The 18,286-nt window shown below is 39.4% G+C and overlaps 1 protein-coding gene across 1 annotated transcript; it reads right to left on the reverse strand.

The window, feature by feature from the left end:
- Nucleotides 1-546: 546 nt before the first annotated feature.
- On the reverse strand, nt 547-17,889 carry LOC122316069 (ER lumen protein-retaining receptor-like). The gene is made up of 6 exons (XM_043132584.1): nt 17,531-17,889; nt 5,070-5,335; nt 4,771-4,886; nt 1,098-1,171; nt 926-989; nt 547-839 (listed from the first exon to the last, which is right to left on the reverse strand). The coding sequence occupies exons 1-6, from the start codon at nt 17,619-17,621 to the stop codon at nt 803-805; spliced, it is 648 nt and encodes a 215-aa protein (XP_042988518.1). The 5' UTR covers nt 17,622-17,889; the 3' UTR covers nt 547-802.
- Between the last annotated feature and the right edge of the window lie 397 nt (nt 17,890-18,286).

Below are 18,286 nucleotides of genomic sequence, written 5' to 3' on the forward strand. Positions count from 1 at the left end.
ATAATCAGTCAACATAGAAAAGAAAAGAAAAGAAAAAAGACGGTACCATGATGATATTCTATTTGAATAGTTTATAAATCTTAAATATAAAATGTTTGATTAATAACATTTTTTTTTATCTCAAAATCTAAAAGTATGCGTTTTCGGTGTTTTTCTTTCCATCAATACGAGAAACTTTTACGTTTAAGTCAAAAGGTGCCCCAGTTCTCTCTTGTTATATGTTATATGGAGCGTAATTGGGATCATCCTGCAACTTACCCTATATATCAAAAACCAGATTCTAACCTACACTAGATTATAAACTGCAACCCCGGAGCAAGGTTTACGTAGAGAAGGTGGCTTCTGTCTTTGAGGATCATCCGGATTTGCTGCTCGAGTTCTCCTGGGGGATATGAGAAAAATGGGATCTGGAGGATATTCACGCATGTCTATTTGTCTTCAGCTCTTCCCTTTTCAGTTTAAACATCTATTAACAACATTCACGCAACTAACTGAAATTTTGGTGTGCTTCTTATCTCATGTTATGTAACTCAACTCAGCGTTATGTAAAGTCAAAACAACTGCGACTGCCACTGCTTAAGAGGGTGCTGAAAGCACATGTAAAAATACAAGACTACAAAAGAGAGGTAGTCTTTAACAATTGTTTTGTTTTTAAAAGTATGGTGGTTAAGTACTAGACTATTACATGTTCACGTATGCTCTAATGACAACCTAGGCCTAACAACCATGGTCAAAGACAATCAAGTTTGGTAAGTAGTTCTTCCAGCTACAACTGCAAGACACTAAACCATAGGATCACAATTCAAGCTGGTAAGTGGAGCCTTTCATTGTTCTTCCAGCTGCAACACATATTAACAAGGCATCATCATTTTCTGCTTTTAACAGCATTATGTTTGAAATTTTTTAGCAATATTAAAGCATTTACCTCTGAAAGTAATAGTAGAAAAAATCAGCATAGAGCAGTGTCTGGATAAGCCCTGATATCCAAGCTGCAAGAGCAGAGAACCGTTGCTCAGCACCAGACTAGAAAAATAAAGGAAAAGGACAGAGGATCTTCATAGAGATGTTAAGAATCGGGTGCAACAAATGAGGCATACTTATCCATTGGACATAATGCTCCTCAGTAAAATAGCGATAAATCCAGTTTAATATATACAGCGCTCGATATGCACTGCAATAAGGTAAGCAAACTCAATCAATAATCATCTCAGTTTCAGCCAACAAATGATAGAGCAGTTCAGACTACAGAATCTACAGTACTATCATGTGACAATATGTAAATTCAAAAAGGCTTGAGCAACTCAATACACCATTGAAAGTTTCAGTCATCTTCCCAGGCCAGGAACATGGTCAAGTGGAGATAAATTGCATGCATTAAAAGACAAGTAGCTACTATATGTATGCAAGTTCATTTATGGTAGGACGCAAATGGAATGCACCAAATGATTGGAAATGCATGAAGTTGTGAGGTGGTGAAGCAGTAACGACCTAATGCTATAATAAATTGCAATGGTGACTACAACTTTAGTGTACGGATTAGCTTCTAACTCAAGGCCTAATTACGTGACTCAACAAAATTTTATTTTACCTATAGAAAAAAAAGCTTCTATCTCCAGTGTAAGGATTGAAAAGAATCCTGGAATTTCTCTAGATAAAATATTCCAGGATTCTTCTTCTGTGTTAAGGGAATATTTTATAAATTAAATTTCCCATGCAAATTTTTATGTGGACGGTAATCATATTTTTATAGGAAACTCCTAGGGGTTGGCTCAAGTGGTAAAGGCCTTGGGCTTGAAGGTATACTCCCCTCAATTCCAAGGTTCAAATCCCTTTGGGTGCAAACAATTTTTATGGGCCATCAAACTGGAGGATTTTTCCCTTGAATTCCCCAAGATGCACTTGTGGAAAACTCTTTGCCAAGAGTCTGTGGACCCCCGGAATTAGTTAGGACGTTGTTCTAGGACATCCGGTGCAAAAAATATATATATATATTTTATAGGAGTTTTTTTTTTTTTTAAAAAAAAAAAAGTAATTATACTTCTATAATGTAATTGTATTCAGCTATTGATATTTTGAGCTCTACCATGAATAGGCTTAGGACACAGTGAAGCAAATATAGGAAGGGCTCAAACTAGGGTCGTTAAAAAGTCATCATATTTTGGAGCCTGTAATGCCTCAATGGAAGGCCTAAACCACATGGCCTATACTCCAAAAGAACTAGTCAATAATACAATTAGAGCCTCATTGGAACCTTATAAAGAGCAATAACTTTTCCTTCCCAAGCCATGTGGGATCCCATACACCATCTATCCTTATTCTTATCATATGGGGTATATTACAATCTATTCCCTTAAATTCCCATCCTTGTCAGGCCAGTCTATCGTATGTGGCACGACTCAAGTCCCGCATTTCTGGTTGGGATAGGCTATAATACCATTTGTAACGCCCCAATGGAAGGCTCAAACCACATGGCCTATATTCTAAAAGGACTAGTCAATGATACAACTAGAGCCCCATTAGAACCTTATAAAGAGCAATAACTTCTCATTCCCACTCCTAAAATGTATTTAGGTGTTCTTATGTATACTTTCTGTGTAGATGGGCTATGCCTATTGCATTCAAATAAATAATATTTATCTCTTATTTATATTAAAAAAAAAAAAAAACTTCTCATTCCTAAGTAATATGGGATCCCATACACCATCTACCCTTATCCTTATCATACGGGATATCACAAAACCAAAGGAAATTATAAGGTATTTTGCTCTGTTTTCCAGCCACCTCTTCTTTATCTTTCTTTCCCTCCCTTAACCCTCTACTTAAAGTAGTCGTAGTCTCAATCTAACTACATTACTTGCATATCTGCTTCCTTTTTCCACAGTAATCATTAAGCAGTTCATATCCAAGTTTAATGGCCTCATAAATGGCTGTTTTCATTTTTTTTTTTTTTTTGATCAGTAAATGGCTGTTTTCATGTTGTAAGAGCATGTTTGTAATCACTTCAATTGAAGTCCTAAAAAAGGAAGGTCAAAAGGAGAAGATCTAAGAAAGAGAGAGTGAAAACAAAGTTTTTATAAACAGATGATCTGGAAACAATACCATGATCTATGATCTATGCCAGAGAAAGGAACAAAGTTTATCAAGGTTGGTTTCTGTCAAAAATCTATAAAATTTGGGACCCCCTTCCTGACAGACTGACAACCCCAGGCACCGAAAACAAGGCCTACTACCTTATGTATTGTTCCTCATCACGCCGTCCTCTTGAGAAACAATTTGGGGTGTTTGGGAAAACCAAAAACTGGGCTAGCTAAGAATACCAAAATGATTTTAAAGCATTTTGCATTTGCAAAAAGTTTGTATAATATATAGAACTGTTTCATCAATTGTTAATACTTAATTTTGGCATTTTTTTGGATAAGTACTTAATTTTGGTAATTGCAATAAATATGTTTTCCTTTTTAAAAAAATTGAAACAGAATTGTTGATGATGCAGAAAAACTGTTTAAAAATGAAAACCAGTTCAAAACTGAATCAACTTTTAATTTTGATTAGTTATATGGCTCAGTAAACAACCCTTTTTAAGAAGACTTCCCTAAGGTACTTTTAAACTAAAATTTTCACCAGTAAAACCACTCAATCTCCCTATCCTCGTAATAAATAAATAGTCTAAACTTGAGGACGTCTCCAAAGATCTTTCAGCTACTCTATAAAGTTGATTTCACAGTTTTCATTAAACAAAATCTTTTCAGCATGACCCAATCAGTTTTTGCAAGTACGAAAAGGTCAGTACAGTTCCTAAATGCATATAACCCCAAAGGTTTCTTTTGGTGTTCATTATCATTCTGACCTATTTAAGAACACTGACCTGAGCCAATATAAAATTACATATACATGTATGTTTATTAAAAAAAACTACACATGTAAACATAAAGGGGATGATTTTCTAGTGAGCTGGGTAAGTTCCTAGTTAAAGATGAATCTGCATACACATGATATCTTTTTGATAAGTAAATAGATATTTGTATATGCAGATTTATCCACACACACCATATCTACTGAAATAGACCTATATGCCAGTCTATTTTGTTTGATGATGTGAAACCTCACCAAGGCCAGGCCCTTCAGAGCCATCTGTGGCAAGTAAAGTTTGGAAACACAACCCCACCCGTCAGAACTGATCAGGTAATCCAGGAAACTCCTTGCGCAAACTCGAACCCAGATGTTTGAGTCTACAGCTTATCCTAAGTTCACTATTTAACCATCAAGCTGCACCTTGACAAGTAAAATGCTAGCCTAATTTGATTGAAAAACGTGATACAAGAATGATTTAGTGATATGTGTTGACAGAAAACATTTGTGCAACAAAGAAAAGAAACAACGAGAAGAATCAATATATCTACTTTCAAAATTTCAAAAATGAATGAAAATACAATTTTATAGACAAAAAAAGCATGTGAGACCAATGCAAGCATAATAGACCAAACCTCAAAATAAGCTTCCATATTTTACATAGTAACATATATAAGATTTACTTGTAAGAATGCAAAGCGCAAAGAGTGAAACAGATCAACAACTTAACCATGACAGTGACACGAGACTTAAGATTCCAAGGAACGACATACAATCAGTTTCTTGGTAATTGCATAAATTAGTAAAACAGAGACTTGGAAACGATAAGCTACCCAGATGGAAAACATATTTTCCAGTCAGGTATTCAATAACATTTTGTGCTCTGGAACAATAAAATACAGACTGGAAAAAGTATATTACCCAAGGAGGAAAACATATTGTCCAGTCAGGTTGTCAATATTTCTTGTCCTTTGCAACAACACCAGCTGAGGCACTATGGCAACAGCTTCCAAATATATTGAAAAGGTCCACATTACCTGCTCCAGCGCATGCATTAAAACACATATGCATGAAAATTTTGGAAAAAGTACAGTATAGAGCCCATCATTTTCTCAATAAAAAAATTTTAATACAAGTGCCAAAGTGTTATATTGCTGCTGGTAACATTGATACAAGCATCAAATTTGAGATTCATCGTGTAAGTAAAGGAATTTTGATACCTCCGTAAAAGTGAATTTGTCATTTATGAGTAGTGCCAAAAGCAGGCAAGGCAACACAAGGAGAACATGTCGAAAAGTGTCTTGGTCCTTATCATAGGTTCTGCGAACTATTTTGTGGTGCCTTATGTACCAAACAATTGAGAAAGAGCTCCCCAAGAATATTAACTTCATTATGCTATTATAAAGTGAGTTGAAACGTGTAAATAAATCCAAATAACGAGCAGCAAAAACAAGAGCATAGAGTTCTTGAGTCTTCAAGGAAATGCCTGCAAAAATGTAGCGGGTCAAAATCCATAGACTACAACCACCTTTATAAGCAGAAGCCTAACATTGCGTTATAGATATCACCCCAAAGAAAACATATAAACCACATCATATAATTGCATATAAGATTGGAATCAAGGTGATAGGCGAGAAGCTGTAAGATTTATTTAATTACCTACAGACAGAAAACTTCACAAATACAGATTCTCATGAGCATATATATTGGCAAGTAATTAATATTAAAATTATTGCTCGGATGTAAGGTGTAAAAACCAATGAAAAAAATTAACAAGAAATAAACTAGGAAAAAAAATTCGTAGAAGACAATTCATGTGATGCATGAACTAGGCAATTCAGCAAACACATGGTGGAGGATCGAAAATCCAGAAAAACAGGGAGAGAAGTCCTATGTTATGATTTCCTATCCAGCTCACAAATCTTTCTGTCATAGAGATCTCAGCATGTAGGTCGTGTAACAAAATCTTCACTTCTATAAGCTTGACCGACCAACATAAGGCGGGCAAGTCATAGAACTTCAAATGATCCATGTATTTTACATAAAACTGAATTTAAAGCGAAGTATTAAAAAAATCTTACATGAGGTTATATTCAGGAAATTTTTCTTTTTCAAGAAACCGTTGAACATAAATGTAGATGCATCCAAGCTCCTCACTCAGTTTGGATTGGTAACAAAAATAAATAAGACCTTTGTACATCACAACCTGGGTGGATGTTTAATTTCACTCCCACCCCTTTTCCACTTATATCATTTTGGCCCACCTCCTATTTTATAATCTGCCTTGAACTACATTAGTCCTTAATATTATCCTTGATCTTAGCACATATAACCAAATTATCTTGAGAGTCCTTAATATTATCCTTGATCTTAGCACATATAACCAAATTATCTTGAGAGATATTCCTTGTTTTCAAATTTGTGCTGCCACTAGCATTAGCAAAGCCAATTAATTCAGTACACGATCATTCGGCTGCACTTACACTGCTAAAGCTGGCAGAACTTTGTTTTTTTTTATAGGTAAAGCTGGCAGAACTTTTAATAAAGTCAGGCAGTGCATTCCATATAGTATAACTTCTACTTAATTTTTTTTTTTTAAATATATATATAGTCATTTTCTTATCTTTCCAATCATCTTGTTCAAAAATCTTCCAACAAGTGTGTTAATTTCAGATAATTTCATGGCAGTTACATACCATCATGTATAATTTTGCTTCAGTAACTCTTCTCTTTTCTCTTATTTTTTGTGATGCTGTTGGGAAACAGACTCAAGCTCTGAGGGCTCTCTTGTTATGTTTTCAAGCTGTATCCGGGCTAAAGGTGAACTTGCGTAACTCAGAGCTGGTCCCGGTGGGAGATGTGCATAATATTAACAATTTGGCGGAATTATTAGGGTGCAGAGTTGCTCATTTGCCAATAAATATTTGGGTCTCCCGCTGGGGGCGTCATTCAAGGAAAAGTATATTTGGGATGGGGTGGTTGAGAAGATTGAGAAAAGTTTGGTGGCGTGGAAAAGTTTATATTTATCAAAAGGGGGTAGAATCACCCTTATAAAGAGTGCTCTTTCTAATATCCCAACTTACTTTCTTTCATTATTTCCTTTACCAGTTGGAGTGGCTAATCATATTGAAAAGTTGTATAGAGCATTTTTGTTGGGTGGTCTGGGAGAGGAGAATAAGATTCCTTTAGTAAGCTGGAAAAAGTTTGCTGTCTGATTGTTGATGGAGGCTTGGGGGTTTGTAATTTGTATAGTTTTAATAAGGTGTTGTTGGGGAGGTGGTTGTGGAGATGTCATAGGGAAGAGGAAGCATTGTGGAGTGGGGAGATTGTTTGGAAGTATGGGAGTATTTATTTATTTTTTTTTGTTGGGGGTTGGTGGGGGGGGGGGGGGGAGATGGTGCACTAAGACTAAGGAGAGTAGGGGGACTTTTTTCTTCTTCTTCTTTTTTTTATGATGTAAGGAGAGTGGGGGGACTTATGGTGTGAGCTTATGGAAATTTATTAGAAAAGGATGGGATAATTTTGTGAAACAAGTCAAATTTGTCATAGGCGATGGTTCAAGAGTTTGATTCTGGTTTGATGTTTGGTGTAGTGAGAATGCACTGTTTAGAGCTTTTCCGGCTGTTTTCAGGTTGGCTGTTAATCAGCAGGCCTCAATCTCAGAGTTGATGAGTTACTCTAATGGAGAGGTGCATTGGGATGTTAGATTTTTCAGACCTGTCCAGGATTGGGAAATTGAGGAGGTTACTGATTTTTTCAGATTGTTGTATTCAGTGGATATTAGACGACATGAGAGGGATCAAATGTACTGGAGATATACAGTGTCTAAAACGTTTTCTGTTAGATCATATTATAAGATGTTGTCCGTTCAGCATTACATTTCTTTTCCTTGGAAGAGTATTTGGAAGGCTCATGTTCCATCAAGGGTTGCTTTTTCTGTATGGACAGCAGCAATTGGGAATATTCAGGCTATTGACAATTTGAGAAAGCATGGACATCGTGTTATCGAGTGGTGCTTCATGTGCAAGAAAGCTGCGGAATCAGTGGATCATCTACTTCTACATTGTGATGTGGCTAAAGTGTTATGGAATGGTGCGTTTAGAAGATCTGGACTGACCTGGGTTATGCAAAAATCAGTGGTAGATTTACTCGCATGTTGGACTAGACTTCATATTTGCTCTCAAGTGGCAGCTGCATGGAAGATGAGTCCTTTGTGCATTATGTGGTGCATTTGGTTGGAAAGGAATGAGAGGTGTTTTAATAATAGGGAACGCAATGTAAAAGAACTCTGGAAATTTTTTGTGTTCCTTGTTTAGTCGGTTTTCAACTATTGTACTTAATGGAGGGGCTGTCCATGAGTTTTTGTCCTCGTTTTTCTAGTAATAGAATGTATTTAGGCGTTTCTTTTGTATACATCCTGTGTACATAGGCTTCAACTAATACACTTCTAATGTACAAGTACCTTTTTTCATCTAATTATCTAAAACTAATTTTCAAATAAACATTTTCAACCATTGAATTCCCTCATGGTGTTAACTTAACCTTGTTTTTAATTTTTATTTCGGAGTCTTTTCTCAAATCCAACTGTTTTCAATACTAGAAAGAATTTTATTGAGTGTCTTTGGTCATGCAAATATTTAAAGAAGTTCTTATATTGTCCTAAAAGCACCACTTTTCTCTCTTGTTCTTTTCAATTTCTAAGAAAGGCGTAGACCACAAAATTGTTGCTCTCTGGATCTTCTCATAAACTTTTTTATACATGTTGAGTGCACATGCAAACATTTACATTTGCAATTCAGAGAAGGGTTACTTCCTATCTATTTAATTAAAAAAAAAAAAAGTATAGTTTTCCTCATATAAACCATTTTCTACAAATATAACATATGAAAATCACCCAGAATACATTGCCAAATGCCAAAGAAATCAATAATCGAATGACACATGTTAAATATCATGCTCCATTGTTTTAATAAGCATACTTCTATTCATAATTCCATTAAAAAAATAAAATAAAAATGAAAACCTACAGTTCACTCATCGCATACTCAACATAGAACATGATATTTAAGGATCGGAATGTATGAATTAAGCATACTTTCATCTATACAGTACACTATTTACATCAAATGAAACCTTCTAATCCTCATGTACTGGAAAACAAAGTAATCCGAAATTTAGCAAACCCATCAAACTGACTCATCTGCACCAAAAAAAACCCTCCCAAACCCCCCCCCCCCCCCCCCCCCCCCCCCCCCCCCCCCCCCCCCCCCCCCCCCCCCCCCCAAAACAAAAAAAAAGAGAAAACGAAAGAAAGAAAAAAGAATCATCTAAGACCCAATAGATTGTGATCATTCTAAACATACAGAATTCCACCGATGAAAATGTGTGGTGATGCCATAACTACAATTTCTCCAGTCTCCTACCCTACACTTAAAATTACCATAATATCAAACCCTCGAGCCCTGTTTGGTTGCTGATAAAATGGGACAAATCATAATAATCCAAAAATATTAATTAAGTATTCCGCCATTGCATCAATATGCTTTTGTAAGGGGTCGTCAAATTCTGGATTCCGTGTTAATAGCCAATGAATGTCTGGATAGTAGACTAAAATCTGGTATTGCAGGGATCATTTGCAAACTAGACATGGAAAAAGCTTACGACCATGTAAACTGGAACTTTCTCCTATATCTATTGCAGAGATGTGGCTTCGGGAAGAAATGGCGCATGTGGATCAGATAGTGTATCTCAATGGCAAAATTTTCAGTCCTTATTAATGGCAGCCCAAAGGGTTTCTTCGACAACTCTCGAGGTTTAAGACAGGGACATCCTTTGTCCCCACTCCTCTTTATTATCATCATGGAGGCCCTAAGTAGGATGTTAACAACTCTGGTTGCCAATGGTTTTATGGCCGGTTTCTCAGTGGGCGACTCAAATAGGGGCTTTATTTCTATCTCTCACTTGCTTTTTGCAGACGACACACTAATCTTTTGCAAAGCAGATAAAGAACAACTTAGGGCATTAAAGGCCCTTATTCTATGCTTTGAAGTAGCGTTGGGTTTAAGGGTGAATTTTGATAAATCAGAATTAGTGCCAGTCGGTAGAATCAGTATTATTTAGCATTTGGCTAACACTTTGGGTTGTAAGGTGGGTTCTCTCCCTATGACCTATTTGGGGCTACCGTTGGGGGCTACTTCACGATCCCTACAAATCTGGGATTCAGTTATTGAGAAAGTGGAAAAAAGATAGGCAGGGTGGAAGAGACTATACTTGTCAAAAGGAGGTCATGTGACTCTTATCAAAAGTACTCTCTCTAATCTACCAACTTATTTCTTGTCTTTATTCCCAATCCCAACCTCTATGGCTTCACGCATTGAAAAACTTTACCGGGATTTCTTATGGAGTGGGATGGGGAACGAATTCAAATTCCACTTAATTTTTTTTTGATCGGTAATCAAGAAGTTTTATTCATCATAAATGGCAAATCCCAAGTACACAGGGCATATACTTGAAAGATACCTATCTAGTTACAACCGAAACAAGAAAGTCATGGACATTTAGTCCATTACATACAATGGCTCCCACACAAGAAAACAAAGTTTTGAAGAAAAAAACTTTCAGCTCCCCCAATGTTCTCTCATGGTCTTCAAAACTTCTGTCATTTCTCTCTTGCCATATGCACCAACACATGCATATGGGTACCATTTTCCATATTGCTGCCACCCTTGAATCTCCTCGAAGTCCTCTCCAACAGGCTAGAAAATCCACCAATCTACGGGGCATGACCCATGCTACTCCAAGACCCGTAAAGAAATCTGCCCACATGGTCCTAGCCACCTCACAATGTAGAAACAGATGATCAACTGATTCCCATCTTTCTTGCACATACAACACCAATCCATTACCATTACCCGACGTCTTCTTAGGTTATCTATAGTGAGAATTTTACCTAGTGCAGCTGTCCACACAAAGAACGCTGCTTTTGAAGGAGCTTTAGTCTGCCAAATGCTTTTCCAAGGGAAATTGAGCATGCCTGGGCTGGATAGAACTTTGTGAAACGATCTGACCGTAAATTTACCTTTCTTTGAGGGACTCCACAATATCCTATCCATGGAGCCCTCTGTCACACGTATTGAATATAGTGTTGCATAGAATTCAGCGATAACCTCCAACTCCCAATCTTGTGCTGCCCTAGAAAATTCCACATTCCAATGAGGGACGCCATAAGAGAAAACCAGCAAGTCCGCTACTGCTGCATCCTTAACGTGTGCAAGCTCGAATATGGCGGGGAAGTTGTCTCTGAGGCTCCGTTCACCACACCATTTGTCATGCCAGAATCTAACTCTCGATCCATCCCCCACTACAATATGAGTATGTCTCCTGAAGGTCTCCCAACCGTTCCTAATATTCTTCCACAAACCCACCCCATGTGGTCCACGAACCTCATTTGAACACCAACCACCCCATGCCTCCCCAACACGTTCAGCTATAACTGACTTCCACAGAGCCTCACTTTCTTGTTGGTACCGCCACAACCATTTCCCTAATAGGGCTTTGTTGAACTCTGTCAAGCTTCGCAACCCCAATCCACCCCCAGAAAACGGGGTACAGACCTTTGACCAATTAACCAAATGGAATTTAAACTCCTCCCCCCAACCACTCCACAAGAAATCACACTGTAATTTCTCAAGACGATTGGCAATCTTCGTTGGAAGCGGGAATAAAGACATAAAGTATGTGGGGAGGTTGGCTAAGGTAGTTTTAATCAGAGTGAGTCTACCACCTTTAGATAAATACAACCTCTTCCACGAAGCCAACCTTCGCTCCATTTTTTCAATCACAACATTCCAAATCTGTTCAGATTTGAAACTGGCGCCCAAGGGTAAACCAAGATATTGCAAGGGTAGAGAAGAAACCTTACATTGCAATAGGGCAGCAAAACCCGCCACTTCAGGAACATTTCCCACAGGTACCAACTCAGACTTGGATAGATTTACTTTCAAGCCTGATTCCGCTTCAAAACAGAGAAGTAACGCCCTCAAAGATTGTATGTGCCCAAGATGTGCTCCACAGAAAATGAGAGTGTCATCAGCAAACAACAAATGGGAAATGTAACTAGAACCATTCCCCACTGAGAAACCATAGAGATGTCCCGCTTCCACAAGCCCTTCAATCATCTTACTGAGAGCTTCCATGACAAAAAGAAAGAGTAGCGGAGAGAGCGGATCTCCCTGTCTCAAACCACGTGAGGAGTCAAAGAAACCCACCGGTGAACCATTTATAAAGATAGAGAAGCGAGCTGTTGAAATGCAAAACTCCACCCATTTCAGCCATTTCTCTCCAAAGCCACATCTTGCCAGTAAGTAAAGCAAGAATTTCCAGTTAAAATGATCATAGGCTTTTTCCATGTCTAGTTTGCAGATCAACCCAGGCTCACGGGCTTTGAGTCTTCCATCTAGGACTTCGTTTGCAATAAGAATCGAATCTAGAATTTGTCGGCCTTTGACAAATGCGTTTTGTGGCTTTGATATTAATCTCTCCATTACCGTACTCAAACGATTCGCTAGTACTTTGGAAATAATCTTGTAGACCCCCGTTATCAAACTAATAGGACGGTAGTCTCGAACATCTGTTGACCCTGCCTTTTTTGGGATGAGTGCTATAAAAGTGGCATTGAGACTTTTTTCGAAGCTGGCGTAATTATAGAATTCTAGAAACACCTGCATGAGGTCACCCTTGATCACCTCCCAACAAGTTTGGAAAAAGCCCATAGTAAAACCATCAGGACCTGGGGCCTTATCACTAGCCATTCTTCGGATAACTTTGTGTACTTCTTCTTCGTCAAAAGGTCTCTCAAGCTGCTCTAAAGACTGTTGATCTATTGTTGAGAAAGACAACCCATCAACTGTAGGTCTCCATTGTTGTTGTTCGACTAGTAAGTGTTCATAATACTGTGCAATGTGGTCCTTGATGCTTGCTTGATCCGAAGAGACTACTCCATCCACCATCAATGTGTCGATGGTGTTGTTCCTCCAATGTGAATTAGCCACCCTATGAAAGAACTTCGTACACCTATCCCCCTCCTTAAGCCATAGTGCTCTGGATTTCTGTCTCCAAAATATCTCCTCCATCAATAAAGCTCGTTCAAGATCCGTGACTACCTGACTCTTGCAAGTTATTTCTGCTTCAGTGAGAATTCTTGCCTCCTCTTCACCCTCCAGGCCCTGTAATTCCTCCATAAGGGATCGTTGCTGTGAAAGCACATTACCAAACACTTGTTCATTCCATAGCTTCAAATCTTGTTTCAGTGCTTTCAATTTTCTTGCCAAAATATAGCTCGGAGAGCCTTGGAACACATAAGAGGACCACCATTGTCTGACCCTGTCTACAAAACCATCAGATTTTAGCCACATATTCTCAAATTTAAAATACCTTCTGCCTCCTTGAATGCCTCCACAGTCCAAGAGGATAGGGAAATGATCTGAGCACACTCTATGTAGACATCTTTGGGTTACATCAGGATAATGTAGCTCCCAATCACAAGTGAGCAAGAATCTATCAATTCTTGACCAAGAAGGTATTTCTCGAGTGTTGGACCAGGTAAAAGATCCTCCCGTAAGTGGGATATCCATAAGTGCCTGTTCTGAAATGAAGTCAGAAAAATCACTCATAGCGGGTGTGATGCAAGATGTACCTGACCTTTCACTTGGGAAGCGTGATACATTGAAGTCCCCCCCTAAACAACTTGGCAGCTCCCACCAACTAAGAATACCGGCCAGTTCCTCCCACATTGTTGTTCTTTCTGCATCAATGTTAGGACCATAAACCCCTACAAATGCCCATCGGAATCCATCTTCTATGTTCACAAAGGAACAGGCCACAGAGAAATCACCCACACAATCCTCTAATCTTTCCACCACCCTTTTGTCAAACATGATGAGAACACCCCCCGATGCTCCTTTGGAAGGTAAATAAGACCACCCAACATGATGTCCTCTCCATAGACTTCGGACTAATTTCCATGTAATTAATTCTAGTTTGGTCTCTTGTAAGCAAATGATATCACCTTGCCATTGACGAAGTAAGTTCCTAACTTGGAGCCGTTTGGCCTGCTCATTCAACCCCCTTCCGTTCCAAGAGATGATTTTTGGTTTCATATCGGAACTATCGCTGCCCTTCCTTTGGAGCGTCCTCGGCTAGAGCTCCGCTCCCCTCCCTCGTCGTTCATTGCCCACGTAAGCCTCTTTAGTTCTCTTTCTTTTTTCTTTTCCAACCCAATTGAGGGATCGTCTGTGGTTTGTGAATGACTAGCTTCCATCGCTGTGAGAAGTGCCAAAAACTCATCTTCAAACCCCACACATTTAATCCCAACAATGTGTTTGAGTTCCAAGGCAGTTTGAATTACCCACTCTGACCCCCTTGGATGAAACGAATTCAAAGGAGTAGGTTCTGTACCCTCAACACAGCAGCTGATTGTTGCAGTATCCTCCCCCATTTCCTCCCTCATCTCCATTCCACTTGGAAACTCACATATTACCAAAGCCCCTTCCTTTTCACTTTCCTCTAGTTTATCCATTGTTTCCGCACAGTTGCCAACCAACGAAAGGAATTTTTTGGCTTCTAAAACAGATTCCGGTGAACTTGCCGGATTCTGAGCATCGGAGTAGACTTCCGGCAGCCCAGAAAGTACCGCCGGCGTGTTCTGTGGGTCCTCACATGTTACTAGCCCAACCTACTGCTCTTCCGTCGCAACCTCTGTGCAAACCAGCCCCTGTTCTGAAGATTCCGGCGCCGGCGACGTCGCTATTGCCACCGCGATGGAAGGAGACAGCCCAGACCTGACCGTCGTCCCTTTCTGTGCCACCCCGCTGGTCAGATCTCCTCCCGATGACAACGGATCCAGCTGCAAGGCCTCTGCACGCCGATATTCTTCAATCACTGGGCTGCCGACGGCACAGCCACTGAGGGGAGCCTCTGATCTTGCCGACGACGAGCTACCGGCGCTGGGATGCCGCTGTTGAAGTGCCGGCACCGGCGGGGATGAGTGCGGCTTTCCACTGCCGATGGGCTGTTTGTGGGTCAACAGCCCAGTGGGCTCCTTCTCGGGCTGGACCTTCTCCAGGGCTGGCCCATTCATCTTGATTCTCCATTTCAGCTTTGGGTGGGCTTGGCGTGACCGGCCCAAGTCCATACCCAACTTGATTTTACCTTTATTCACCCTAGGTTTCGGAGCCCCTTTATTTTTCAGACTAAAAATTCCTTTTAAGAAATAAATCCCAGTCCACCTTTCCTATGAGTGATTCAATAGTCCTCTTTACCCCAGCCAATTCCTCCTTCACGCCAGCCAGTTCCACTTTTATCCCAAAAAGGATGTTCTGCCGCTCCCTTTCCCCTACACAGGTCTCGGGCAGACTAACTACACCTAAGTCATTGACTTGTCCTCTACCAACTCTCCCTGCCATATGACACTCACCTGCAACCCCCTTATTTTTTTCTTTCTCCACGTTATACAAAATCTGCACGTTGCCTCCCTACACCGCCACCCTACTACTTGCTTCACCTCCCCCAGCAGCCTCAGCATACGTCCTGGTTTGCCCTCCCATTTCTTTCCCCTTCCCACCACCCTTACCCACCACTAGAGCCTTAGAGAAACCTGACAGAGCATGCTTCAGCTCCAAGGATAAAGTCTTCCACCCATGACCTTCCTTCCCTGCTGGAAACACCAGCATGCCTCGGCGGCCATTACCACCATATTCTGTAACTTCCAAGAATTGTCCAAATGCATTAGATCTTCTGTGAGCAACAACAGCCAAAGAACCAATCCGAAAAGACTTGAAGAAATCCCTTATCCCCATCGAAAGATAACATTCTTCCACCATGTCAGCCATCCAATGCACACAAGAAAGGCTGAAGACCAACTCCTTCGTCACATTTCTGCTTCTTTCTGTAATACGAAGGAAGTTCCCCCCCTCTAATGCTAAAATAAAAACTTTAGTTTCTATAAAAACATGTTTAGAGTAACCCATCTTAAACTAGAGACTGTAGTAGACCCAAGCTTAAGGGGATGAAGATTCCATTGTAACACTAGAAAAGACTCTCATCAGGTGGATTGGGAATAAAGAACTTGAAGACATTTAACCGAGTACTTCTTGGTAAATGGCCTTGGAGATAAAATATGGAACCGGAAGCATTATGGAAATTAGTCGTTGACTGCAGACATGGGAGAACATGGGGTGGTTGGTGTACTAGAGATGGGAATGCCCCCTATGGGGTGGGGATTTGGAAACACATCAGATGAGGATGGGGAGTATTTGCAAACCGCACTAGATTCTTGGTGGGGAAAAGGACCGGTATAAAATTTTGGAGGGACATCTGGTGTGGGGAGACGACGCTGAAGGATGCTTTTCCTACCGTATGGGAGCCAGAAGCTTCAGTGGCAGATTTTCTGGTTCATTCAGGAGATCAAATCCAATCGAATGTCACCTTTAGTAGAGCAGCTCAAGATTGGGAAGTAGACAGTTTTGATGCTTTTTTCAGCTTAGTGTATTCCACGAAGCTGAATGGTATGCGAGAAGATAAGTTGTGGTGGACACCTGCGGGTAAGGGGAACTTTTCAATTCACTCATTCTATAAATCCCTTATAACCACACCAAATAGTCAATTCCCTTGGAAAAGTTTGTGGAGGAATAAGGCACCTCCCAAAGCACTTTTTTTCACCTGGTTAGCGGTCCTGGGTAAGATTCTGATGACATATAATTTGCAAAAACGCCGGGTAATTATTGCAAACCGGTGCTGTATGTGTAAGAAAGCCGGAGAGATCATGGATCATCTGCTGCTACATTGTGAGACAGCGAGAGCCTTGTGGTACGAAGTGTTCAATAGAATCGGGTTAAACTAGGTGATGCCTGCTACGGTGACTGAGTTATTGGCCAGTTGGGGGACGCCGGGTGGATTACCACAGATCAAACCCGTGTGGAAAATGGTTCCACTCTGTGTTATGTGGTGCATATGGCGAGAGCGCAATGAGTGGATATTTGAAGACAATGAGCGGACACTAGTGGAGCTTCGCTCTCTTTTTTTCACTTCTATAGTCCTTTGGGCCATCGCTATAGACTTTAATGGCCAAAATATGCATGATTTTCTTTTGTCTTCTTTAGCAACTTAGATAGGTTTTATCTCTTGTATAACTTCTTGTTTTACTTAGGCTATGCCTATTCATGTTAATACTATCGTTTACCTATAAAAAAAAAAAAAAAGTATTCCGTCATTTCTTTCGACAAGTAAGAATATTCCGCCATTCGAAACCTAGAAAACCAGAAACCCCAGCTTAACTGAGGCCAATCCAACCATTTGGTTCAGCTTAAGTGAACCAACTCCTCTCTCACCGAACTAAATACAAGATAAAATTACTTTACATTCATTACTAGTTTTCTTTATGTTTCCTTCCTTTTTTCTCAGCTAGCAAACAAGCTACAACGAACATAGCTTAGAAAATGTAACTCATGATTATTTATATACACACACGCACATACACATATCTGTTTCATAGATAGGTAAAAAATAAAATCAACTATACTTCAAAAGGAAATTAGATATATAAGTATATACGGAGAGAGAGAGAGAGAGAGAGAGAGAGAGAGAGAGAGAGAGAGAGAGAGAGAGAGAGAGAGAGAGAGAGAACCAGCGCAGGATTTGATGGTGTGGATCTTGAGGAGCAAAACGACGACGCTGACCAAATGGGTCATATCCCCCGCTAATCTGAATAGATTCATACTTCTGAGTGTGCGTGTGTTTGAATTAACCGAAGAATGCTTTCTCGGAAAAATCTATGCGGAATTTCTTCAGATCTCCGACACCAGCCGATAGAGGTTAGAGAGATTCTTCACCCCAGTTTACCGTTCAGGTTTTATCTTTACTCTTTTTATTTTTATTTTTTATGTTATCGTGACTATTTTAGAGTTTTTTTTCTTTTAATTTCTACGCAGTATTTGTATTTGGGATTTGAACTGAATCAGAATATCTGACTCCTGTGCATCTATCTTCCGTGCTACGTATTAATACCTGACTTTTCAAAAATGTTTTCGGGATTTTCTATATCTGTCAACAAAGTTGGAAGCAGGAACTTTCCCATGGAGTTATGTGTATCTTGGCTATTTGGGCTTGGTCCTTATTATTTAAAAAAAAAAAAAAAAAAGAATTTATTAATCTACATAATTTTTTTAAAGAAAATGTCATCATTTGACAGAAAAAATTTACATCCATAATAAGATACATACGAGAATATCTCCATATCAACCATTTGGAATTCTACGAATATACTATTGGATTGATTTGGACTTCACTGCTATTGATATCCTCTACAAATAAATATTTAAAAGACAATATTCTATATAAATAGAGATTCAATATCACCTTTTATTAAAATGAGAACTCGAAC

This window comes from Carya illinoinensis, chromosome 1 (assembly GCF_018687715.1).
Source record: "Carya illinoinensis cultivar Pawnee chromosome 1, C.illinoinensisPawnee_v1, whole genome shotgun sequence".
In the NCBI taxonomy this organism is placed as follows: Eukaryota; Viridiplantae; Streptophyta; class Magnoliopsida; order Fagales; family Juglandaceae; genus Carya; species Carya illinoinensis.

Bases quoted from the DNA above. Each gene is read 5' to 3' on its own strand.
- LOC122316069 (XM_043132584.1), bottom strand. From the start codon at position 17,621: ATGAATCTATTCAGATTAGCGGGGGATATGACCCATTTGGTCAGCGTC. The intron at 5,336-17,530 runs GTTCTCTCTCTC...ACATTTTTGCAG, and splicing joins CACCATCAAATCCTGCGCTG to GCATTTCCTTGAAGACTCAA. The intron at 990-1,097 runs GTATGCCTCATT...CTGCTCTTGCAG, and splicing joins GCATTATGTCCAATGGATAA to CTTGGATATCAGGGCTTATC.